The 25,937-nt window shown below is 37.1% G+C and overlaps 1 protein-coding gene across 3 annotated transcripts; it reads left to right on the top strand.

Moving 5' to 3' along the window:
- Window positions 1-4,157: 4,157 nt before the first annotated feature.
- Uba3 (ubiquitin like modifier activating enzyme 3) lies at window positions 4,158-25,662 on the top strand. Of its 3 annotated transcripts, XM_031382694.1 has the most exons (18): window positions 4,190-4,279; window positions 4,465-4,506; window positions 6,072-6,192; window positions 7,666-7,746; window positions 10,117-10,199; window positions 12,316-12,396; window positions 16,526-16,569; window positions 17,528-17,592; window positions 17,864-18,019; window positions 19,516-19,618; window positions 19,723-19,836; window positions 22,744-22,797; window positions 23,252-23,288; window positions 23,373-23,454; window positions 23,764-23,864; window positions 23,963-24,026; window positions 24,127-24,181; window positions 24,809-25,662. In XM_031382694.1, exons 1-18 carry the CDS (start codon window positions 4,260-4,262, stop codon window positions 24,892-24,894), a joined length of 1,389 nt encoding a protein of 462 aa, XP_031238554.1. In that variant the 5' UTR covers window positions 4,190-4,259; the 3' UTR covers window positions 24,895-25,662. The 3 variants fall into 3 exon arrangements, with proteins under 3 accessions (XP_031238556.1, XP_031238554.1, XP_031238555.1); XM_031382696.1 differs by lacking the exon at window positions 4,465-4,506 and having other exon boundaries at window positions 4,158-4,279; XM_031382695.1 differs by lacking the exons at window positions 4,190-4,279; window positions 4,465-4,506 and adding an exon at window positions 5,021-5,159.
- Window positions 25,663-25,937: the final 275 nt, after the last annotated feature.

Here is a 25,937-nt window from a genome sequence, read left to right as displayed (position 1 = left end):
AAAAAAAAAAAAAAAAAAAAAAAAAAAAAAAAAAAAGGCAGTTGAAGAAATTATGGTGGCTTTATGAAAACTTCTTCTGCCGCTGGTTTTTAGGATAGCTTGGCAACGGAGTCCAGCAATTTACTTTGGAGAAAAATAGTTCCTTTTAAAAAATGTATTTGTTATGAATGAATGCCTTGCCTGCATTGTGTATGTGCCCCACCTGCATGCTTTTTGCCTGCTGAGGTCAGAAGAGGATGTCAGAGCTCTTGGAACTGGAGTTACAGATGATTCTAAGCTGCCATGTGGGAACTGGGACTTGAGTCTGAGTCCTCTGAGAGGACAGCAAACGTTCTTAACTACTGAGTCATCTCTTCAGGCCAGTGGGGAAACGTCTTAACTTCCCCTAGCCTTACTTTCTTCATACGTAAACTGGGGTAGAAAATCTGCCACAGAGGTTAAATGAGGAATATTTGGGAAGTGTTTAGTATATGTAGCATTCACAGATTTTACTGTTAGCAGTAATAGTACAAACTGGCTTGGTGAGGCAGACCTACTCCAGAGGCCAAGACAGGAGAATTTTAAGTTCAAGTCTTGTAGGGACTACAAAGTGAATTCAAGGCCAGCTGGAGCAAGTTGGTCAGATTGTGGTTCCACATAAAAGGCAAGAAGAGTCTTAGAAATATATAGTTCAGTGATCAATATTTGCCTAGCTTGGAACAATGTTGGTCCTGTGTACAAACCCCATTATTGCAACAACAAACAAATAAATAAACAAACAAAAGAGCTAGCAGAGTCCTTAATTTACCTGGTTGATGTTTATAGTGTTTTAACCTGTTTTATAGTAAATATCTGGTGACTTTTCTCCGTTAAGTTGCCATTGATCATTGTGGTTGCCTCTGAGTAGATAAAATGGAAGAAAAATGTTGAGGCTGCTGAGTACCGTGCCAGCAGGCATTCTAAAGCCTTTCCAGTCTCCATGAAGGCACTGTGGGGAAGTGCTTGCCTTGCTCTGCCCTCTGAGGGCCTGCAGTGCAGGAAATACTCAACTGGGAGACAGTGAGGTGAGTACTAGATAGAGCCCTGCGAGGCCTCTGTTCAATTACAGGAAATCAGAGGGTGTGGAGGAATTTCCGGAGCCTCAGAATTTTAAAAGGCATCAGTGTGGGCAAATTGAGTTAAATGATCTTGGTGCAGTGGTGGGGAAGGAGAGAACACAGAGGCCGGCACCTGTTAGAGAAATGTGTGAGCACTGACAACTTCAACGAACTTTCTCCTTCCAACTGCTCAGAACTGCAGCAACAAAGGCTGTCAAAATGAATTGGTAGCATGCTTATTCCTCCATCACAGGCAATCCATAGTCAATACACACTAGCTAGTCATATATTTGATTAAACCTCCAAAGACAGCTCAACACAATGGTGCAAGCAAGCTTCTATCCCCAGCTCCTTGGCAGATTGAGGCAGGAGGATTGCAAATTCAGGCTTGTTTGGATAACTTAGTGAGACTCTGTTTCAAAACAAAAAGAAAATGGGTATGGATATATAGCTCCAGGGTAGAGTTTTTCTAGCATGTATAGAGCTGTAGGTTCATCCCTCATTACTACAAATAAAAAAGGAAAAGAATCCAATGAGCACTGTGTTTGTCATTGTTTTTTGTTTTTGTTTTTTTTTTTTATTTTGTTCATAGGATGAGTCCCCTTCCCTCTCTCTGAAAATGTTGATTATGCTTCTGTTTCTGGTTGGACTATGGTAGGTTTTTGTTTGATCAGTTTTGTTTATTTGTTTGTTTTGTTTTCTCTATATTCTTACACCCTGTCATCCAACTATTTTAAATGCAAATGAACATATGTTGAATCAACTTTACCCCAGGCTCTGTTTAAGAGCTATTTTTAGTGGGTATGTCACTATTTTTAGGTGGGGGAGAGTAGGAGTAAAGATATTCATTGCATCAGTCTCTCACAACAGATGGCTCAGTGGTTCAGAGTGCTTGCTGCTCTTCCAGAAGACCAGAGGCCAATTCCCAGCACCCACATCTGGTGACTCACAACTACCTGTAACTCCAGCTCCAAGGGGGCTGACACTTTCTTTCTAGCATCTGTGGGAACACACACACCATACATTCACATAAAACAACTTTATTTATTTTTTTGGTTTTTTTCGAGACAGGGTTTCTCTGTGTAGCCCTGGCTGTCTTGGAACTCACTCTGTAGACCAGGGTGGCCTTGATCTCAGAAATCTGCCTGCCTCTGCCTCCCAAGTGCTGGGATTAAAAGTGTGCGCCACCACCACCCCAAACTTTTTTTTTTAAAGCAGTCTCTTGAAACTTTTTCACGGGGACCTAAGCTTTAGTAAGCACCAGCCTGATAATTCCTTTGTCTGGCCATAGACTATAGCGGATGTCTAATAGTTGATGATGTGCTTCATTTTCAATAAAATAAATCTACTGAGGATTTTGTTCACTTGCCACTATTACTGTCATTATTAAAAAATGGAGGTGGCTATTTCTAATCAGTTTGGCAGATCTAATGATGCCTGCTGTCAGCTATCAAAATGGTGAGTCATGGTGACACACGGATGCAGGCCAGACATCTTTGTGAAGTTCTTTTGGGTGTTTTGTCTGCATGTACCTTTGCACCACTTGTGTGCTGGGTGCCAGGGAGTTGTAGGCTATTGTGAGGCACTGTGTGGGTGCTGGGAATTGAACCTGGGTCCTCTGGAAGAGCTGCAGTGCTCTTAACTGCTGACTTAGCTCTCCAGACTTTTTTTTCCCCCTTTTTTCCTTTTCCTTTCTTCCTCTTCTTCCTTCTCCTCTTCCTCATCTGCTATTTCTGTCCTATTTCTAAGGCTCAGTTTTCTCCTCTCACTGTCTGGTTCTGACTGAATATTTAGCTCAATGTGTGCTATTGATGAACGTAGCTGGGGGATCATAACAGATGAGCTTTCCTTAAGCTTCAATGGTGAGTAGGACAAAGAGTAGATTAAATGCCACAAGTGAGTAGCAGCCCTTCCTTTATTGAGCATCCTGGAAGCTTTTTTTGCTGCATGTCATTGGTTTTCAAACAGTGCATCCACAAACCACCTGTTGTGGTAAAACTCAAACCTGGCATTTGTAACCTTCAAGTGATTGCAATCAAAGACTATATTTGAAAACCACTAAAGATTTCACTTAATTTTCAATCTGAAAATCTTGAATGTTGTTATTCTCACTTTACAAATGAGGATCTGGAAATATCCAAGGACTCACAGTTAATGGGTGGTAAGGGTTTAAATTCAATTCAGACTTACATATTAAATTTTTTATCTCACCTTAGTAAAAGAGATATGCTTGAAATATATGAACACAATTATTCTTTCCTCTCTTGTCTAACAGAATCACTCATTTGCATATAATATATGACTGTGAAGAACAGAGTCAAAAACTTAATTATTAATACCTTCAGGTGATGGGTTATACAATAATTCTCTATACTTTTCATATCTAATCATCTGTCTTATCTATCATTCATTTATCTATCTAATATATATCTGGATGTATATATGTATAACAGAATAGTTTTCTGACAGAATGGTGTGACACTAAAGTGTCACAAAGAAAATAAGACTTTTTACCCTTTGTCTACTTAATGTTTTAAACTTCACACCCATATAGACAATGATTTTGAATCTTCCTGAAATATGGAAAATGGAAATTCCTTTCACCAATTTTCCCAGAGAAAAGCACTGGCATATTGGGGTGGTGGTTTCAGTTTTTAAATAGAATATATGAACATTTTATGCATCATATGTCAATGTATAAGTGTATATATAAATTAAGTAACATATCTAAGTTCATGCGGCATAGAGACATGAGAGGTGGAATAACATTATTTAAGTAGGCACAATTAATCAAAGATTTTAATTACACTTTGAAAGGCTTTCAAAGCCTAAGGGGGCCCATGGCTTCCTGCTGTGTAGGAGGTTTCGCGAAGACTCTCGCCCCTCCCTCTCGTCCCCTGAAGCCACGCCTCTAGTACTGGCTCCGCCCCACGCTCTTTCTAATAGCCCATTCTCAACGCGTTGGACCCCGCCCCTCCGCTCCTGCTCAGCTTTTCCCTCCTTAAAGCCTCCTTCCCAAACTCCAGCTCCGCCTCTCCCCTGAAGCCCCGCCCCACCGCGCCTCCTCACTCTCTCACCCGAAGCTCCTCCCCTCCGCCCTGGCTCCGCTCTCACCTGCAGTCCCGCCCCTCCCGGGCGGGACCCGCTCGCCGCGAGGGCCTCTGGGAAGAGGCGGGGAACAATATGGCGGATGGCGAGGAGCCGTAAGTATCGGGGTTTTGCCGAAGCGCCGAGTTGGGCTGGGTTGTGAGAGAGCGCGGCGGTGGGCAGTCACCGCTGCCACCCGGGGGTCCCCCAACCCCTGCCCCGTCCCCTCGCCCCCCATACCCTTGCGGCGCCCTCTTTAGAGCTTGATGCTGACCCTTCTTTTATTCTCTCTTTCTTTTAGGGAGAAGAAAAGAAGGAGAATAGAGGAGCTGCTGGCTGAGAAGTTAGTGCTGCTGGGAGGCCGGGGTCCTCTCTGGAGACCCCCGCCTCCCTCTAATCCCAGGCCTAGGGGACCAGCCGCAGCGGGCCCGGGGGGCTGGGAGGGGGGGACTTGGAGCAGGCCGTGCGTCCTTACCCCGGCCCCGTCCCCAGCCCGAGCCACCGGCCGGCTGCTCCCCGGCTATGCTCCTGCAAAAGCCACCCGGTACCCCCCTCTTCCTCCAACCCAAATTGTCAGAGCAGTGACCTTGTGGCAAGTGAATCCAATCTAAATCTAAGTGGACACGAGGCAGGCCTGTTTTGGGTCCTTGGTGAACACGGAGACAACAGTACACATAAACTTTTTTATGAACACTCTGTGAATCAGGAATTGTGTTAAAACTTGTCATTTTTGCAAGGCAATTGGGTCTTAAAGGAGATGGCAACTCACTTGCTCTCTCATTTACCACACAACCTGTATCAAATACTTAGTTTTTGATGCCACAGACTTTAAAATTCTTTTCGTATTGCCAATCCTACGTGATTCCTCTCCCCTCCCTCTGTGGGAAGGGGAAAAAAATACTCCTGTAGTGGGTGTGGTGAATTCATAATTTCTGTGGCAGCTCTCAGTAGTACTTTGGACTTTTCTATGCCCCTCTCTACAGTTGAATTTCAAATGTAAGGGTTCACATTCATTTCCCACTGTTTAATTCCCTACTTTTTGTTTGTTTGTTTGTTTTGTTTTGTTTTTGCACGAAATGACAAAGTTTGAGTGCTTGCTGAATGCTAAGAGCTGCCCCTAAGTTCAATGCATGATTATCTCTTTACCTCATGACCATCAAAAGTAGTTTGCAATCAACAGTTGAGGTTTCTTACAGTTAAAGAATCTTCTCAAAGTTAGGATGTGTTTGGTTGTGGCGTGAAATCCAGCAATGCATCAGAGCATCAGCTATGCAATGTTTGTTGGTCCCTTTTGTAAAAAATTGATACCACTAATGTATTTGGAGGTAGAAACTTTGGGGTTACAGGAAAGTTATCACAACCAAACATGAATGAGTCTGTGATTATAAAGTGCATTTGAGTTTTTTTTTTTAAAGAGGAGTCCCACTTTATTATTTATACGTTCTCAAAGATTTCTTGATGATGCCTATCTGTGGCATAATTGTAATCTAAACTTTGTGTGTATGTGTGTGTGTGTATGTTTTGTGACAACAAATGGACCTCAGTATTAAGAGAGGTTTTTTAAAAAACAAAAAACCACTGGGACCCCCTCACTCTAACAGTTGATGGAAATTCAGAGTGACTGTAAATACCAGAGGGCAGTTCTCACTGAATCTTTAGTGTTCTGACTTTGGTCTTTGGGTGCTGAGGAAGCTAGGAACACAGGCCGATTTATTTCATCAAGTAGGTAAAGAGTGCTTTCCTATAACAGACAAGCCAAAACTGGGACAATATAACCACAACTCAGTTTTCCTTTTTATTTGAGCAGGTCTGGTGTGTGGTTACCTTTACATTTGGGGAGACCTAATAGTTATGGATGTGGCTTTTTCATACTGATCTTTGCAGCTGAATTTACTGTGTTCTGTGCAGAATGGCTGTTGATGGTGGGTGTGGGGACACTGGAGACTGGGAAGGTCGCTGGAACCATGTAAAGAAGTTCCTCGAGCGGTCTGGACCCTTCACACACCCCGATTTCGACTCAAACGCTGAAGTGAGAAACATTTATTCTTAAAGAACTGCTCTAATAGTTTTACATTTCAAAAAGAATAAGATACTTCCTTTAAATTTGCTCTAATAATAATAGATAATTAATAAAATTGTTTTGTGAAATTAATTTGTCTTATGAGTATTGAGTTGAATCTTTACAACTGATTTTATGTAAATGACTAGAGATACATTTTAGTACTTTTCATATAAGTTTAAACATTTTCAAGAGTAGGATAAGTTGATGACACCATATTCTGGTATGTTTAAAATTCTAGTTTAGAATGATTCCTAAGACACATTTCCCTGTTTGTAGCTCTGAAGTGGTAAATTAATTCTAATAAGACTATAAGGTATGCTTACTCAGGTATTAAAATTTAGTTGAAAATCTTTACTTAGTATTGACTATAATTAATTGAATGTTAAAAATGTGCTTACAGTATAATAGATATGTATTTTGAACTGTGTCTGGCTTGAAGTAAATATTTGACTAGATAAAATTTATTACAAAGTAGGAACAAAGTAATCTCTATAATGTGTTTTATGACCTTTTGTGCCCATGAGGAGATTTTGAAATAGAAATGCTACTCATAAAGTTGTGTAAGCTCTAGAATTTGCTTCAGTAGCTTGTCTGAAAATCCTCTCCCTTCTTTAGTGGTTAGCACAATGCATAGCAGTGATTCTTTCTTTGGATAATATGGTTACACATCGTATGTTCTTGTACTTTGAAAGCGTTTCTGCTCAATAGCTTAAGGTCACTTCTGTTAGGCAGTGTTTCCAAGTTTTATTTCTGCTGATCTGGAATTTGCTGATTTATCAAGTTTTGTAAGCTCCACTCATTGTTCAAAGAAAGGTGTAATTGCTCTTACCTAGTTTTTGTTAGACTTTCAAACACTTTTAAATTTCTACCATTAAAGAAAAAAGCATAAAGAATAGGAGAAGGAAAATAGAAAATACTATAGTAAAGTTGCTATATTACTTATAAAATATGTATCAACACTTGAAAAAAAGATATAACTAGGGATAGTTTGTAAGAATTTTTTATTTGTTTTTATTTTAAGTGCTTTGCCTTCATGTCTGTATGTGTACTGCATGTGCCAAATGCCCACAAAGGTTAGAAGCGGGGGTCCTCTTCTCTGGAACTTGGGTTATGGATGGTTGTGAGCCACCATGTCTGTGCTGGGAATCAAACCTGGGTCCTCTACAAGAGCAACAAGTGCCTTATATGCTGAGTCATCCAGTCCTAATGGTAGTTTTCCTGTTAGTAATAGGCTTTTAATTTCATATAGTAAAAGTAAATTTAAAGTGTTAAAATTGAAACTCTGAAATTATTAGGATTTCAAAATTTGTAATTACATCTTTCATAACATGCCAGGTGTGTTTCTTAATGTTAACTGACCTTTTTTTTTGTGTGGTTTGTTGCCTTATTCACGGTTCTTGTGATGACCCGGATTTTAATATGTCTTTCTATTTGTTACAGTCACTCAAGTTCTTGTTAGATACATGTAAAGTTCTAGTCATTGGAGCTGGTGGCTTAGGATGTGAGCTTCTGAAAAATCTGGTAATATATATGTATAATTCTATTCTCTTAGAGATAAGTTCTTTTGCTTTTTGTCATATAAAGAATGTCTTTTCATGATTATTAATTTTCTTCTCTTGAACATTTATTGGGTAAATTTACCAGGTAAAATTCTAGACAATAATACAAATATATAATATTATTTTGGAATTCTAAAAGTCTTAAGTCATATTTTTCTTTTCTTTTTTTTTTTCTGCTCCCTGTTGCCTAGTGCTAATATTGTTTTATTGAACTAAATAGCAGAATAGAGAGTTTATCTTTTAATGTGTAATTTTAAATAATTATTTCTTTTCCTTCTCCAAATAACCCAGTTAGGTGGGCTTTATATCACTTTATCTAAAATGACACTCTGAGGTACAGCAAAATTAAGACTCCCTCATTTTTCCTGAAGTATAGCGAGGTTCCTAGACTTTAATCCAAGTCATCAATTCTTTATATAAAGTTCTCTTTCTTACAGAAGCCCTGCATGAACTAAGATGGTTGTTTTTGATGACCATATCATAATAAATGGCTATGATTTGGGACACCTGAGACTTTAGTAAAACTATTTCTGTATATTATTTAGAAATACATAGTTGTGATGTAATTGCTTTCATTGAATCCTTATAACCATGAAATAGCTTTGCATAAGTTTCTGTCAATTTAACAGAATTAGGAAGGGGAGAATTAATGTAGAGCTGCTGTATACCTGGTTTCTCACTGGATAGAAAAATAGAAAATAGTAAGCAGATCATAGCTATATGGAAGACACTCATGACCTGCCAAGAGTCAAATTTATTTATATTTAAGGTTTATTTTTATTTTATGTGTATGAGTTGTTTTGCCTGCCTATATGTATACCACATGGATGCCTGCTACCCAGGGAGGCTAGAAGAGGCTGTCAGGCTGAAACTGGCTTTACAGGGACTTGTGAGCTGCCAGGTGGGTTCTGAGAACTAAACCCAGGTCCTCTGTAGGAGCAGTAAATGTTCTTAACTCCTGATCCATCTCTTCAATCTGACAATTAAAATTTAGATATCAACACAGTCATACTGATTTGCTAGGAAACAGTAATGTTGCTCTTCCTGAAGTTTTAAAATGAAATACACTCACTCTGTTTAGTGCTATGTTCTATGGGAATTGTAAATCACCGTGATCTCTGTCTGCACTGAATTTTAAGTTTGGGGAGACAAGTCTTAATGAAATCAATAGTAGTATGTATGGAACAGTGTGATGGTCCAAAATGACAGCTCCCTCTCAGACGGTAGTGTGAAAACTTAAAACTTGCTAAAGTGAAAGGTTTGTGGAGTTTGGGCATTGTTTTTTTTTTGTTGTTGTTGTTGTTTGTTTTTTTCCATTAGGCATGTACAGGTCCCTCAAAGCTTAACTTTTTTCATTTTGAAGACAGGATTTACTATTACAGTGTACACTACAATATAAGTATCCTCAGATTAGATCTGAGGATTGTTTATTACACCAGTGGTTCTCAACCTTCTAATGCTACAGCCATTTAATACAGTTCCTCATATTGTGATAACCCCAAGAATAAAAATATTTTCATTACTACTTTATAACTGTAAAATTACTATGGCTAAGAATGGTAAGGTAAATTTCTGATATGCAAGATGGTCTTGGGGACCCACAGGACCCACTACTTTCTGATCCTTTAGGCACATACACAGAATGTAGGCCTTTTATTTTATCATTATTTTGCTTGTTTAGTTGTAACTATAGAAGACATGCAATTTTTTTCATTTCCCATTCTCTGTTTGTAAGCCCTTTAAAGGCTTATTCTAAAATAAGGAACTATCACTTTAATATCACCGGTTAACCAAATGTTTATTGAGTTTCTTTTGTGCAATATTGGTGATAAAGACTCAAAATGGTACAATTTAAACAGTTTGTTTATGGAACTCAGATTTTCTTTAGGGGGGAAAAAAAAGAAGGGAGGTATATGGAATGCCAGATGGTAATAATTGGTGAAGAACGGAAGGCTTCAGGGCAGGCGGCCTGGTAGTAAGGACAGGGTTTTCAAAGGTGCTGTTTTCATAAGGGGTAAGCAGTGTCCTAGAAGAACATTGAGAAGGAAAGGCTCTAGGCAGAGGGGTCAACAGATACAAAGCAGCAGAGATTGTGAGTTTTCTTTTGGTTATAGAGGACTTAAACCTGAGTGCTTGTGCATTTTTGTTCTTTAACAAAATTCTTGAATTTTTTTATACCTTGCACATACTTTTATTTTAAGGCAAAGAATATAATTATGTAGAATTTACTACTGAAAATGTATGGATTTAGGACATAGATTTTTTAAAATCTATGTTATGTTTTAAAGGAAAGGAAACTGTTGCCTAATTAGATTGCTTTTCTTTTCCACAGGCATTGTCTGGTTTTAGACAGATTCATGTTATAGACATGGACACTATAGATGTTTCCAATTTAAATAGACAGTTTTTATTTAGGTAAGTTTGATATTTTAAAAATTCTGATAAACATTTGAATTTGTGTTCTTTGCAATTTAATAATTACTGAGGGTATAACATGGACTTTACAAAAACAAGAAAAGCTGCTTTATTTTTTATTTTTATTTTTTTATGTTCATTGGTGTTTTGTCTGCATTTATGTTTCTGTGAGAGTGGTAGAAACCCTGTAACTGGAGTTACAGACAGGTGTGAGCTGCCATATGGGTTCTAAGAATTGAACCTGGGTCCTCTGGAAGAGCAGCCATTTCTTTTAACCGCTGAGCCATGTCTCCACCCCATGAAGTGATACTTTTATACTTTAGAAATTGAAACAGACTGATGATTGGTTATTGATAACAAGCTACACATCTTAATTTATAACTAACATGGTTATAGTAACAGTGATACTTACAGAGGTAACTAACTGGAGCATGTTGCCAGAAGGATGACTTAGCATTTGATTTATGACAGTGTCTTAGTTGCAGCGTCGCGTCTCCTGACCCTGTAAATTAACTTAGCAGTCTTCACTAAAACCGTGCTGGAGTTCTTTTGTGGGAGACTCATAAAAGCACAAAACTTTACTTAGAAGAGTCTTGGCACTTCACTGTTTCCCCTTCCACATGTGAAGAGCTGTCTGTGCAGAGGGCTTAAAAGTGGGATTCAAATCAAGCTTTCTATTTCATGGTACTTTTCCATGCACGTAAGGACAAAGAAAATTCTTAGCAACTTTAAATAGGAATAGAATTTACTCTTTATTGGTGAAAGAAAAATTGACCTGATTAAATGTTTCCTTTGAAGTTCTAATTTTAAGTAAAAATTTTATGTTATTTTTTTACTTTTTTAAAAAAACTTATACTGTTCAGTATGAAGGATAAAAGAATAAGGTTTCAATGTCTAGAGTATGTGTGTTCCAGAAAGTTACACTAAAGCACTTACCCTTATATGTGAAGGGTGACTCATTTCCATGAGAACTGTGAGGAGATAGAAAATATTCAGATGCTTCAAGAGACACTTTGTGTCCTTCTGTACTTAACGTCTGGTTCTTATCAAAGAGGGATGTTTCCAGACTTTACTTTTAGTTTCTTGAAAATATTGCTGTCTTTAAAATTTATTCTCTCTTTTAAAATGTGGTTAAGGAAACTGGGGGCTAGTGGTGCATTCTTATAATCTCAGCATGAAGGAAGCTGAGACAGGAAGATCTGGATGAGCTTGGGCTGTATTGTAATGCCTGTGTCAAAAAAAAAGCATGACAAATCCCACCATTGTTTAGGGACCTCTGATTCCTATTTAAGTGACACACGGGGATGGAGGTAACACTTAGAGGGTCTTTCTTCCCAAGACTGAATTTCTTTGTGTATATTATACTAACACCAGCATATAAACACAGTGAAGCTGGCATGGTGGTTCCGAACTATAACATCAGCATTTGAGAGGCTTAAGCAGGAGGATTGCTTAAAATTCTAGAGGCCATGCTGGGCTATATAATAAGCTCAAGACCAGGCTGAACTGTAGAGTAAGGTCAAACAACCAAACAGCAGATTAATGTTCTGGGATTCAAGCTGTGTACTTGGAAGGCTCTTTGTCTAGGATACTTTTATCTTAGGAAGTGTCATGGTTGGAAGTAACCACTAAACTTGCTGCTGTTATGCCTAACCCTGGGGGACGGAGACCCTATTGTTTATAGTTCATATTTTCAGATAAGAAATACAATTAGACTTGTCATATTTATTTAGACTGTCAGCAAGGGTTTAGTAACTATGTATTTATTACTGATATAAAAATCTTGAGGGGCTGATGGAGAATTGGCTCTTCAGTTAAGAGTACAGATTGTTCTTACAGAGGATTCACGTTCAATACCAGGTGGTTTACACCTGCCCATAATTCTAACTGAAAGGAGTCTGATGACTCTAGCTTACTCAGGCATCTTCACTCACACGTACATACCCACACATAGACAGACACCCACATAAAATTTTAATAATAATAATAAAATTGTAGTTAATATTTTTTCAAAATATGTTGTAAATAAACTGTCCATTTTTTCACTTGGGAGCTAATTATGTAGACCTTCTAAATGGATCTTATGGGTGACAATTTAATACATTGTTTTCTGTAGGCCTAAAGATGTTGGAAGACCCAAGGCTGAAGTTGCTGCAGAATTCCTAAATGACAGAGTTCCTAACTGCAACGTGGTCCCGTATCCTTTCAAAAGAAAGAGTATTTTTCTAAAACTCCTCCCTTCCTATAAAAGAGACTTAGTAGAACATCCAGCTGATGAGAAGGTCCATCCTCAGCATGCCCCTTTCTACTGAGGGGGTGCTGATCATTTGCTCTAAAGCCCAGTCTTTGCTTTATGGTTATGCTGATGTTTTTGGCTTGACTTTTAAATTACTTGTATAGGTGATGTCGTCATCTGCTTACATTCTAGTTTTAGTATTAACTAAACATCTACACTAGATGCATCTTCACCTACGCCTTATATCTTCGACAAAAATTTACTCACAGTGGGCCACAGATGTAATTTGTAAAGCTATGAAATCGGATAGTTCAGATCATCTTTGGGTTCTGAGCCTTGATGGAGAGCACATAGAGCACATTGAAATTAATAGCTGTGGTCTGAGAAAGACTGATGTAGGGTTAAAAGGATAGGCTAGACACTGGAGAGAACATTTATAAAGCAGCCTGACAGAGAACCTATGTAGAGTTCAGATTCCTGGGTATCTGTGGGGAATTGCTTCCCAGACCCTTTCAAGGAATCCACATCTACTGATCTTCAAGTCTACATGCAAAAAGGTAGTATACCGGAGATGGGGCTCACTGGTAGTTCACTTGTGTGTCATGCATGAAGCCCTAGGTTCAACCCCCAGTACTGTAAAATAAATACTTAAAATGTATACTGTTTTCATATTTGTGCTATCTACATGTCTTAGGGTTTTACTGCTGTGAACAGATACCGTGACCGAGGCAGCTCTTACAAGGGACAACATTTAATTGGAACTGGCTTATAGGTTCAGAGGTGCAGTCCCTTATCATCAAGGCAGGAACATGGCAGCATCCAGGCAGGCATGGTGCAGGAGGAGCTGAGAATTCTACTTCTTCATCTGAAGGCTGCTAGCAGAATATTGAGTTCTAGGTTGCTAGGATAAAGGTCTTAAAGCCCATGCCCACAGTGACACATCTACTCCAACAAGGCCACACCTAATAGTGCCACTCCCTGGGTCAAGCATATACAAACCATAACAACACATCTGGATATTTCTATCTTATGTCTTAAAATATCTTTTAATTATTTATAATACCTACTGTGGTTAAATGCTATAAAAAAGTTGCCATCCTGTGCTATTTGGGGAATAGTGAAAAGGCAAAGTCTGTTTATATTTACTACTGACAGTTTTCTTTTGTCATATATTTTTGACCCAGGGTTGGTTGAATCTATGCATGGAACACCTTCAGATATGGAAGTTTGAGTGTTTGTTAAAGAATTTCTAAAACTTAGCAGAAAAAAAACCGATGCATTTAAAAAGTGGATAAACATTACAAAGGGATAGTTTACTGAAGAGACAAATGACAAAAATCTTATAAAAGGTGTTCGTCATCCAGGAAGACAGCAGTGAACTTCCCCCTTCCCCCCACTGTTGGGAGTTTAAGGCCAGCCTGGACAGCTAGTAGATCCAGTATCAAAATATAATTAAAAGGGCTGGGATGTAGCTCAGTTGTAGAGGACTTGCCTGCATGGGGCCCTAATTCAATCCACTATCAAGAAAAAAACTTCAGTAAGATGTTCCATACCTTTTAAATGAAAGGAGTAGCAGTAGTATCTAGGGCTAACAGAACTAACAGTAAAATGTGCTTACTTATTAGTGATAGAAAGTAAAATAATGGAACCATCTGGAAGATAGTGTGATGATTTAACTTTATCACCTAGTTGATTCACTTTGGGACATTTTAGTGATATTAATACATGAGTTCTCAGAAAAATCAGTACATGGTTGCTCACACCAACTTTATTTGTAGACGCTCCAAAGTGGAAATAACCAGGACCTGCTTTAGTAGGTTAACTGTGTTCATTTACCTGTGCCATTGAGTATGCCTAAGCAGTAAAAGGAACAGCTAAAACATGTACCACCTGGGATAGAGCTCATGGGCATTTGAGAAAATGTCCAGCCTCAAGAGGTCATATACACAGGATTCCTTCTAGATCCTGTCCTTAACATGAAATACTTAGGAAGATGGACATCACCAAAGTATAGGTGTAAGTTGGGGATTGGAATAACTGTAGATGTACATTGAGAGATTTTAGCCATATGCTGTGGCACATGATTTGAGAATTGCTGCAAGTTGAAGATCAGCCTTATCTCCATATAAGTTCCAGGCTACTCAAGTTATATAGTGAGACTCTCAAAAGAAATGGGACTTGCAAGATAGTAGTTAAAGGCTCTTCCTGTCAAGCCTGGTGGCCTGATTCCCAAGACCTCCATGGTGGAGAGAGAGAATGATTCCCCAAAGTTGTCTTCTGACTTCCAAAGTATACCATGGCATACTCCCTACATACAAAAATAGAAAAAAGTGGAAGGTATCTTGGATAGTTGTGTACTATGCCAGTGTTGCCTTTTTTATGGGTTGATATAGTGCACTTCTGTAAATGGTGAGCTTTCAAAGTACAGCTTCTCAGTACTGCTTTATAGCTTTTGATGAATATATGTTGATTTGAAGTAAATGTGATTACAAATAGAAATACAAGTCTCTTTGTAAGGAAACAGAATTAAAAGGGAAGATATTCGTGTTCCATCTAGCCCTATTGTTGAGACCTGGGAAAGTTGTTCTATAGGTACCTACCCAAGAGAGAATATCTTGGGCTGCCTCCTAGTTTCCCTGTTGGGGCTCCTCCACTACTTCCTTTATTTTTTTTTTCATCCTAGTTCTCAGTGTGCCTTAGGTTGCTGGTTGCTGCATTCAAAAGGGATAGAGTTCTAAATGTATGAGGTTAACTATTAGTTGTTTTTTTTTTTAGTACTTTTATTTGTAGGTAGGAGTCTAGATAAACATACTGTGTTTTGTCCCTCTTTGTGTTGCTGTTGAAGACATAGTGCATTGTTACAGCAGTATCATTTATATTAAAGTTTTCTTTACTAAAAAACTTAAGCACGCTTTATACATACTTGTGCTTTTTTGCCTTTGAGAAAGAGTCTCTCTACATAGCCCTGGCTGTTCTGGAATTTCTCATGTAGACCAGGCTCCCAAGTGCTGAGATTAAACATGTGCAGTACTTGCACTTGTGACTGATTCATTCTCAGAGCTAACAGAATGGGATCCAAGTGGTCTGCAAGTGCAGGATGGTGACCAAAAGTTGCTGACTGGGTAAAAAAAAAGACCTACAACTGAATTTTACCAGAGGAAGAAAAAAAATGCATAATTCATATCAAGGCCCAGAGTCTTAAGTTATCTCAGTATACCCAATTGTACTAGCAACTGAAAAAGCTGTTGAAATTCTCTGGATTGTTTTTATATAAGGCTTACATGTACATATGTACATTTATATGTATATATAAAACTCTTGACATTTTTTGGTAGTCTGTTTCTTACTGAAAGAATTCTTTTCATGCTGGGCAGTGGTGGCACACACCTTTAATCCCAGCATGAGAGGCAGAGACAGGAGGAGGATTTCTGAATTTGAGGCCAGCCTGGTCTACAGAGTGAGTTGCAGGACAGCCAGGGATACACAGAGAAACCCTGTCTCCAAAAAACAAACAAAAAATAAAAGAATTCTTTTCATACAATATATTTTGACCATGTTTTTTTTTTTTTCCTTTCTCAGCTCCCAGATCCTTGCCACTTACCTACCCACCCAATTTTATATTCCTTTTCTTTCTTCAAAAAAAGAAATCAAACCCAAGGAACAAATAGAATCCCCTACTGAAACACAAATTAAGCAAGCAAAAGACCAGTAATGCAAAAAATGTCAAAATAAAGCAAAATGAAACATAGTCCACAAAATTACCATAACTCTTTAATTTTTTGTGCACATTTATTTAGTGTGTGGGTGTGAGAGACAGAGACAGACAGACCTGCCTCCACTTGTGCACATACACACATGAATAAAATAAGGAAAATAAAATAGGGGGGTGGGGAAAAAATAAATAAAATAACTTACTTTTTTTTTTTTTTGGTCAAAAAATAGGGACAACCCCATTTTGTCAGACTTTCTGAATTCCACATTGATTACTTATCTGTGTGGATAAGTAAACACAGCTTGTTCCTTATGGCATTGTTAAAATCACTTCAGAAGTTTAAAACTTAGCATATTGGGTTCCTTTACTTAGATTCAGACATTTCAACAAGATTCAAGATTTTGATGACACTTTCTACAGACGTAAGTTCTTCACTTGATATTAAGTTCTTGCTTGTTGTTTTGTTGTCCCCCTTCTGGGTACTTGAAACACTATAGTACTGATTCTTAGTAGATACCACTAGCTGCTTGCTTGAATTAAAAATTATTGAATGATTAGGAGGGTGGGGAGTGTCTAATGAAATTAGCTTTTTTTTTTTAAATAACAGTAAATTACTTTGCATTACTGCTTTTATTTAAATTGGTAAACTGTGTTCAAAGCAGTTTTAGAGTCACAGCAAAGGTGGGAAGCAAGTAGGGTTTTCTGTCCCATCACACAGACAGCCCTTGTTGGTAATCTAAGTTATGTGGCGTTAAGGAAGGAGACATTCGGATGCAGTGAAGCCTTGAGAAAGCAGAGCTCAGCCTTGATGGACTGAACCCCAAGCAGCCTTTCAGAAGCATACTTATTGACTGTTATCCTTTTAGTGTGAGACAAGTTCCTCACACCAGAGCCACAAGGGTGTTCCTTGAACAAACACATCATCACCTCTGCAGTCTCGTGCACGTTTGCAGTGCTCAGTAGTGTAAGACTGTGGTTTGCTAAGGATGTCTTGTGACTCGGATCATGCAGAAGCTAGGAAGCTTTTTCAGAAAGCCAACGCACAGAAAACAATCACTACCTATCACAGTGATTTCTTTGAAGCCCAAGAACGTCTAAGAACAGTTGCTTCATTCTGATGTTTATACCAGATATAATGACTACTAAATTTCCACTGCAGGCCTTCCTTACTAGCAGTGATCCACAGGCAGTGATAGATTGATAGAGCCCATGAGCCCCTGCTAGAGCACTAGTATAGTAGTGTGTTTGTAAGGACTAGGGACCTCGTGGGTGTGGTGGGACCAGCACTGGAGAGGCTGAAGCAAGAGGATAGAGAATTTGAGACTTGCCTAGACTACATAGACTATATAAAAAATTAAACGTGCTTTTTTTTTCTTGTAGAATTTCATATTATTGTGTGTGGCCTGGACTCTATCATAGCCAGAAGATGGATCAATGGAATGCTGGTAAAGACTTCCGTGTTGGTGGGGTTCTCTAAAGGTCTTTGCTGTTGCTTTTGACATACTTCAAATCAGAATTGTTTAATTTTAAATTAAGTGAATATACAATTGTTACTGCTTTTATTGATTTTCAATGAAATGTGTTTATTGTTAGGAATGTAATTCTTTCATTCTGATATTGAATCCCAAACTGACTTCTAGAATTTTCTGGAAATATGCTGCTTTTTTTCCCCCCATTTCCTATTCTTTTTTTAATCCCTTTAAAACATTTCCCTAGATATCTCTTCTAAATTATGAAGATGGTGTGTTGGATTCAAGCTCCGTTGTACCTTTGATAGATGGGGGGACAGAAGGCTTTAAAGGAAATGCCCGAGTGATTTTGCCTGGAATGAGTGCCTGTATTGAGTGTACTCTGGAGCTTTACCCACCACAGGTAATCAGAAAAGTTCCTACATTTCTTTCTTAGTATCTTGGGTGGTAATTAGTGTTGGTTATTTCATCTAATCAGTGTCTAGGGTCTGTAATTCAGATAAACATTATTTATATGTTAAGGGTATAGGTTAATACTTGCCATGATGATGGTATGGGGTCAAACTCTCTGGAAACAAAAGTGAAATTTAAAATAAAATTTGCTTAAAAGAATAAAGTATTCTGGTTTTCTGTGTTTGAGAGAAGATACGATATAGCAGGTCTGCTTTTGTGGTTTGCTGTCAGCACTTCTTTCTTTTTATTAGTGCTTTGCTAAGTATGTTTTTGTTTTAATTATGTGTAAATGTGTAAGTGTGTAGGTATGTGAGTACAATGGTCCTGGACACCAGAGGGACAGATTCCTCTGTAGCTAGAGTCACAGGCTGGTGTGAGTGGCCCGACATGGGTGCTCTTCTGAAAGAGAAGTTGTATGCTCTTAAGCCACTGAGCCATCTTTCCAGCTTCTTTCCTTCTTTCTTTCTTTCTTTTTTTCTTTCTTTCTTTCTTTCTTTCTTTCTTTCTTTCTTTCTTTCTTTCTTTCTTCCTTTCTTCCTTTTCCTTTCTTTCTTTCTTTCTTTGCTCCTTTCTTTTTTAATTTAAGAAAAATTACAAAGTTATTTGTTGGTATAAGTTATATTCTGTCTGTTTTCTTGGTATACTTTCCCTTAATGTTAAACTTAAGGTAAAGTGTGTATTCATAGGGTTCAGATATTTGTTGGAATCTTAGGATATATCTTTCATGAGTAAGGAAGGTCTACTGTAATTATTACAGAGAACACGGCAACTAGGAAAAAGGCTGGTGGGGTGGCTTAGTAGGGAAAGACTCTGAGTTCAATCCTAGGACCCCTATGGTGGAGCTAAAAGTTTTCTTGTGACTGTCATATGTACACTCTAGCATGTGCTCACAGGCACATACATGCAAAATAAATGTAACAAAGATGTATTACATTTTTAATAAATGTATTAAAAATAGGATTAAGAATGATCTTTTCAATGATGGAGCTCTTTAGCCTATATACTTATTTTGATTTATAAATGTTAGCAGTTCATCAACTTAAAATAGATTTAATCTTTGCCTTTGTGTGGGTTTGCATTATACCTTAAATTACTCACATTTCAGAATTTATTTAGTATTCTTTTCATTGGCAGTAGAACTTGAGTGTATATGCTTTAAACATGTAGGACAAATGTGTCTTTCTTTATAGGCAGCTCAGCCCTGAAAGACTCTGATGCCTACTATTAGTATACAAGTCTTAGTGCTTTATAGTGTTTTGCTTATATGAGTCAAGAGCTGAGATGAATGCTATGAACTAAACCAGAACTAGAGTTGCATTTAAAATAGCTTATCATTTAAATTTTGTGGGTAATGTATAAAATGCACATACATACATGCAGGAAAAAAACACATAAAAATTTAAAAAGAAAAGAAATAAAAATTAAAGACAAATTTTGTGGTTTTAGGTCAATTTCCCCATGTGTACCATTGCATCTATGCCCAGGCTCCCAGAACACTGTATCGAGTATGTGAGGATGTTGCAGTGGCCTAAAGAGCAGCCTTTTGGAGGTAATTTACCAATCTGGATTTAAAAAGTATTTTATATATTATTTATTTTGAAATTTCATTTAAAAATTACCTTTGGTCATATATGTTTGTCTCCCCTGCAACAGATGGGGTTCCATTGGATGGAGATGACCCTGAACATATTCAGTGGATTTTCCAAAAATCCATAGAAAGAGCATCACAATATAATATTAGAGGTGTTACCTACAGACTCACTCAAGGTGAGTTAATGAACTGTCATAATTGTGGGATTTGTAGGGAAATACTCTATGGCAGTGATTCTCAACCTTGTTCTTAAAAGTCTATCTGTATATCAGATATTTACATTATGATTCATAACAGTAGCAAAATTACAGTTAATGAAGTAGCAGCAAAATAATTTTATGGTTGAGGGTCATCACAACATGAAGAACTGTATTAAATGGTTGCAGGATAGAAAAGTTGAGAACCACTGCTCTAATGCTTGCTATGTAATTAAGAGATCACCATCCATCTGAAGTTTAATTAAATAACTACAGAAGCAATGTGTTTCCAGTTACTCCAAGGTAATAGTGAACTATGTTCAGTAAAATAGATACTACTCAGCTAGTGGAGGTTGAATGGTGCCACTGACTCATGTTTATATACAATTGTACAATTGAAAGAACCCTGTCTTCAAAGTCTAACTGTTTACTTCATCTTTCACCAAAGAGGAATGTATCCTCTCTTAGGAGCTGTCAAAAGAACTGTCAGATAGTTACTCTGTGTCTTATTTAGTTTGAGTTTTGGCCAGTATCCTACATAATCTAATTGCTTTTTCTTTTGTTTTTAAATTTTTATGTGTTTTTTTCTGCATGTATGTATGTGCATTTCATGCATACTTGGTGTCTGCAGAGTGTAGAAGAAGGTATTGCATCATCTGGAACTGGAGTTATAGAAAGATGTGAGCTGCATATGTGTGTTGGGAACTGAATGCCAGGGTCTTCTGGCAGAGTAGTGAGTGCTTTTAACTATGAGCCATCTCTCCAGCTCCAAATTCTCCTTTAAACAGTAGTTTCTAACTATTGAGCATAGTGGTCACATTCTCTCCCCATTTCAATATTTTACCACTCCAAATCTTCCTGATTTCTCAATCCTTTGGTAGTCACAAGGCTTCAAGTCTTGGTGTGCTTCTCTGACCAGAGTCCATTTATCCATCCTGGGATCTCCTAGGCCATAATTCTAGGCTTAGCCATACCTCTGATACTGGGTACAGTCTTAAAGGAGAGCTGATGTCTTATCACTTATTTTTTGCATTTAATTTTGTTCCCATTTGTTGATGTTGCTACTCATTAAAATTTGCATATCTTTTCACCAGTTCAGTGGCTAGGCCTTTCTTCTCCCCTTTGTCACAGAAGTAATATTCTGGAACTGTTTATTACATTTTTTTATTGGTCCTGGAGATCAAACCCAGGGCCTTAGCAGCCTTTTTAGATTTGCCTCAGTCTGTTATCAGATCTTCTTGAGTCTCTCAGACTTCTTTACTGTCTTCACAAAGATACCATGAAAGACCTTTCCAGATGCTCTCCTAAAGCCTGGTTGTTCTGTTTCCCCATTTCCTGGTTGCTGGGTCAGTCAGAGTCCCAGTCCCAGTTACTGAATGTACCTTCTCTAGCACAGGCTCACAGTGAGCAGTCATGCTCAGCCTTGGTGACCAGTGTTTCAGTCCTGTTATAGTTCATCCCTTTTGGACCTTTGCCGTAGTATCTAGAAAGAGTTTTCTATTCTTTTTGCAAATTATCATTTCTTTTTGTGACTATTTCCTTTACTCATTCTGGTATTATCCCTTAAATTCAGTTTTATGTCTGCTGCCTGTTTCCTCACCTTGGTCTACCCGAGGCTGCTTTGTGCTCCTTGGAATGCTGGGAACACATCTTGTAGTACTGCCTCACCCTCCAGGTTCATGTGGTTTCTCTAGAGTGAGCAATTCAAGTGCAGTTTGAAGACTTTGAGTCTTCCTTTCATACTATGGGAGATTGTTTGTTCGTTGATTCCATGAATATGGAAGTGAAAAGTTAAAATCAATCAAACTAGAAAGCCTTGCTTTGTTCTGTGTGGTCATGACACAGAAAGATACTTTTAAGAGATTGTTTTAGTTTTTCCATTGTGACATTTTGTGAATGGAATGACTTGAATTAACTATATCAGGAATCATTGGGAAACTTGTAAATACTTATTCAGGCATTTCAGAGTCTAGTATTATATATAAGACTGTGTGGGATGGGCATGTATAGGCACAACCCATTTCTATACTTGCTAGGGATAATGTTGTGGATATGATATTTAATTTCTCAGCCTTGCTTCCTTTCTTTTTAGAACAAGATGGTGTGACAAGCATCACCATGTCAGAAACATTAAATAATATTTAGTATTCACACTATACCTGGAGTATGAGGAAACACTGTTATGTTTCTGCTTTGTTATGATGGAAAACTACAAAGACTTCATTTCAGTACTGTTGCTTAAGATTTCAACACACTACAGACTGTTGAGAATGAAAGATGATAGTTCATGTTTAAACTTCTCTGCTCTCTTTTTTGAGATAGTGTCTTTGTCAGCTTTCTACCACCATGCCTGGGTATGCCCAGTTTTATTTCTTGATTTGAGTGTCTGAAAAATCAAGTTTCAGAAAATGGTATTTTGCAATCAAGACTTTAAATGAAGAGGCAGGCAGATTTCTGAGTTCAAGGCCAGCCTGGTCTACAGAGTGAGTTCCAGGACAGCCAGGGCTATACACAGAAACCCTGTCTCAAAAAACAAAAAAAAAAACAACAACAACAAAAAAAACCCAACAACAACAAAAAGACTTTAAATGATTTAATTACATGATTTTAACTCAAGGTGACTTTTTTTTTTTTTTTTTTAATAGAGCTGGAGAGATGGCTTAGTTGTTAAGAGTGCTTATTATTCACAATTACCTCTAACTCCAGCTCCAGGGGGTCAGACAGACTTCTGGACTCTGAGGGCACCGACACTCACCTGTACACATACTTGCATATGCACACACACACACACACACAAACACACACACACACACACACGTTTCCCTATTCCTAATTGAAAAATCTTGAAAAAAAATGACCATACTTTATTTGGCAAATGTTTTTCAGGGGTAGTAAAACGAATCATTCCTGCAGTAGCTTCTACAAATGCAGTCATTGCAGGTAAGGGAAAAAAAAGAGTTTAGCTTTACTTTTTGCTTTGATTTTGACTTGATATTTAAATTGACATTTCTGTAGTTACTTACATTCTAGGAATTTGATGTCTTCTTGGGTGAGTTACCCAAACCAAATATACTCCTGTTTCCTCTATATTTCTTATTTCATTATGTCTTACAGGACCTTATGTTTCTCTTAGACAAAGTGCTCACAGTAAAGGAATGTTTTGGCATGTCTTTTTACTCATAGGGTTAGCTTTTCATTGATCCAATGAAGATGAAGGAAAAGTTGTATTGTTTGGATCATATAAAACAAATATAAAACTTGTTCTTCCTGTGTTTTTGAAATTATGTATTTTAAAATCTATTTTTCTATAGAAATTACAACTTTATCTGATTTGTCACTGACTTTCAAAGTATGTAATTTTTACTGAATTCAAATGCCTTTATTTTCTCTCTAGCTGTGTGTGCCACTGAGGTTTTCAAGATAGCTACAAGGTAATGACTTTTATTTTTAATATGTATATAAAACCACATTATAACCTTGCTCAATTAGATAAAATGAACTTTTTTTCATTACAGTGCATACATGCCCCTTAATAATTACCTGGTATTCAATGATGTAGATGGACTGTACACTTACACATTTGAAGCAGAGAGAAAGGTCAGTAGCATTAAAGTAGTAACAATATTTTTTACTATGTAGTCTTTGCTTTTCTATATTAATTATTAGGAATTAGATAATTATGCTATGAGTTACTAAAGGAAATAATATATATCTTTTGTTGGATAGCTTAAATACTGTAAAGCATAATAATTTAGAGCAAATAATCTTGCAAAAACATGCTTTAAAGCAAAAAATATTTTCATAGGAAATATGTATGATTATAAAGCAACTCGATTTCTATATCTTTGCTTAAAAAGAGACTGAGACTGGTTTGTGTGCCTCTAAATTATTCTTTTATGTTTGTAGGAAAACTGTCCTGCATGTAGCCAACTTCCTCAAAACATTCAATTTCCCCCATCAGCTAAACTACAAGAGGTTTTAGACTATCTAACCAATAGTGCTTCTCTGTAAGTGTTGAGTATTTATATTGCAAAAGTCACTTTTTAAACTTTACAATAAAAAGAACTATCTCTTTAAATAAGATGGTGTTTGCTACTTTATTTAGGCAAATGAAGTCTCCAGCTATCACAGCCACACTGGAGGGGAAAAACAGGACACTTTACTTACAGGTCAGTAGTATTAATTTTTAATTTTTTTTTTTTTTTTTTAAAGAAAATTGTATTATTTTTGTCTTAATGTGCTATACATTAAAATAATGTTGTTCTCCAGTCAGTAACATCTATTGAAGAACGAACAAGACCCAATCTTTCCAAAACATTAAAAGGTATTTTAAGTAAATGTGTACACTCATAGTTTTCTTTTTTAGTAAATGTCTGCTCCCCATCTCCCTCTTCCTCTGTGTGTGTGGGGGGGAAAGGGCTCTGTCTGTCTGTCCCTAGTGCAGGTGCCTTATCCCTGTGCCTTCTGTCTCCTCAGCGTTTTGGAGATAGGATGCCCTTGTGTGGCTTTAGCTAGCCTTGAACTTGCTTGTAGCTCAGGCTGGCTTTGAACTTAGATTTACTGATAATTAAATATGACCAAATTGTAATTATTTGTATCTATAAAAATAATAGAATTAATGGCTCTTTTAATAGAAAAAATTTAAAACTCCAAGAATTCAAATTTTAGGACATATCTGAACTATCAAGCTATAATTTGTGTGTTATGTATGTGTTATTCTTTTTTGATTTTGGTTTTGTTTTGTTTTTTTTCGAGACAGGGTTTCTTTGTATAGCCCCGGCTGTCCTGGAACTTAGACCAGGCTAGCCTTGAACTCAGAAATCCACCTGCCTCTGCCTCCCAAGTGCTGGGATTAAAGATGTGTGCCATCACTGCCCGGCATGTTATTTTTTTGTTGTTGTTGTTGAGGTATTTATTTTGTTTGGTCTAATGACATTCTTTTCTATTTTAGAACTGGGACTAGTTGATGGACAAGAACTTGCTGTTGCTGACGTCACTACACCACAGACTGTACTTTTCAAACTTCATTTTACTTAAGGAAAAAAAATCTACACATAATAGAAAATTCATAGAAATAATATACTTTATAAATGGTATGGTATGGAATTGAAGAGCCGGGAAAATGAGGCGGTAGGGAACACCCAAAAAAGGAAATTTAATTGGTGTCATTTTTAGCATTAGTGTGGCTGGAATTTGACTTTTATATATATACATATATATAAAAAAAGAATGACTCTTTTTTAACTTTATAAGTTTCTCTTGGAGACTGAACTTTGGGGTTGGGCTAGTAAGTATTTTCATTTTAGTAATATGGAAAAGTATGCCTCCAGGAAAGATTATGAACAAATGTATTGCTTCTTTTAAGCAGGACAAACACTGTCTTTTGTGTGAATTTGTTGTGGTCAAAGAGCATATTCCTCAGTGTGCATTTGAATATCCACATGTATAGAAATGTATCCTTGAATGGAAATGAGGAATTATGTCTTAAGAACATTAAATATTTACAACTTGACATCTAGAGTATATCAAACATAGGCAGTCTCTTCATTACTACTCATATAATTGTGACTATCCATGTGTGTGTTAATTATTGCAGAGTATAACTGTCCATGATAATTTGTAAACAGTATTAGAGATTCATACTTGTGCATGAAAATACAGAATATTTTCATGTATTTGTTTTCAATGCCACAGACCAGTATGCACAAATTTAAGCCAAGACATGACTGTTCAAGGAAAATTAATGTTTAAACAGTTATCATTGATGCTTTTGCACTATTTATTAATAAAATTGTACATTGTCTACTTTTTATTGAAAAACTTAAAGTTTATCGATAACAGTAAATAATTTTATAGTGATGTAGAAATAATTTTTAAATGTTTAACAGTTATTATTACCAGACTTTTATTATACCTGAGTTAAATTTTTTAAATTTCACTATAGTGATTCCCATAGTACAGGCTAGGTTCATTCATTCTAACTAGTAAATGAAATGGAATGACTTAATTTTTATAGTAAAGTCTCTCTCTTAGCCTTTTTTTCTTCAAAAATGCTAAAATCAAAGTACGAATACTAAAAA

Source organism: Mastomys coucha, unplaced genomic scaffold, assembly GCF_008632895.1.
Source record: "Mastomys coucha isolate ucsf_1 unplaced genomic scaffold, UCSF_Mcou_1 pScaffold20, whole genome shotgun sequence".
In the NCBI taxonomy this organism is placed as follows: Eukaryota; Metazoa; Chordata; class Mammalia; order Rodentia; family Muridae; genus Mastomys; species Mastomys coucha.
This window is presented reverse-complemented; position numbering and strand designations above follow the sequence as displayed.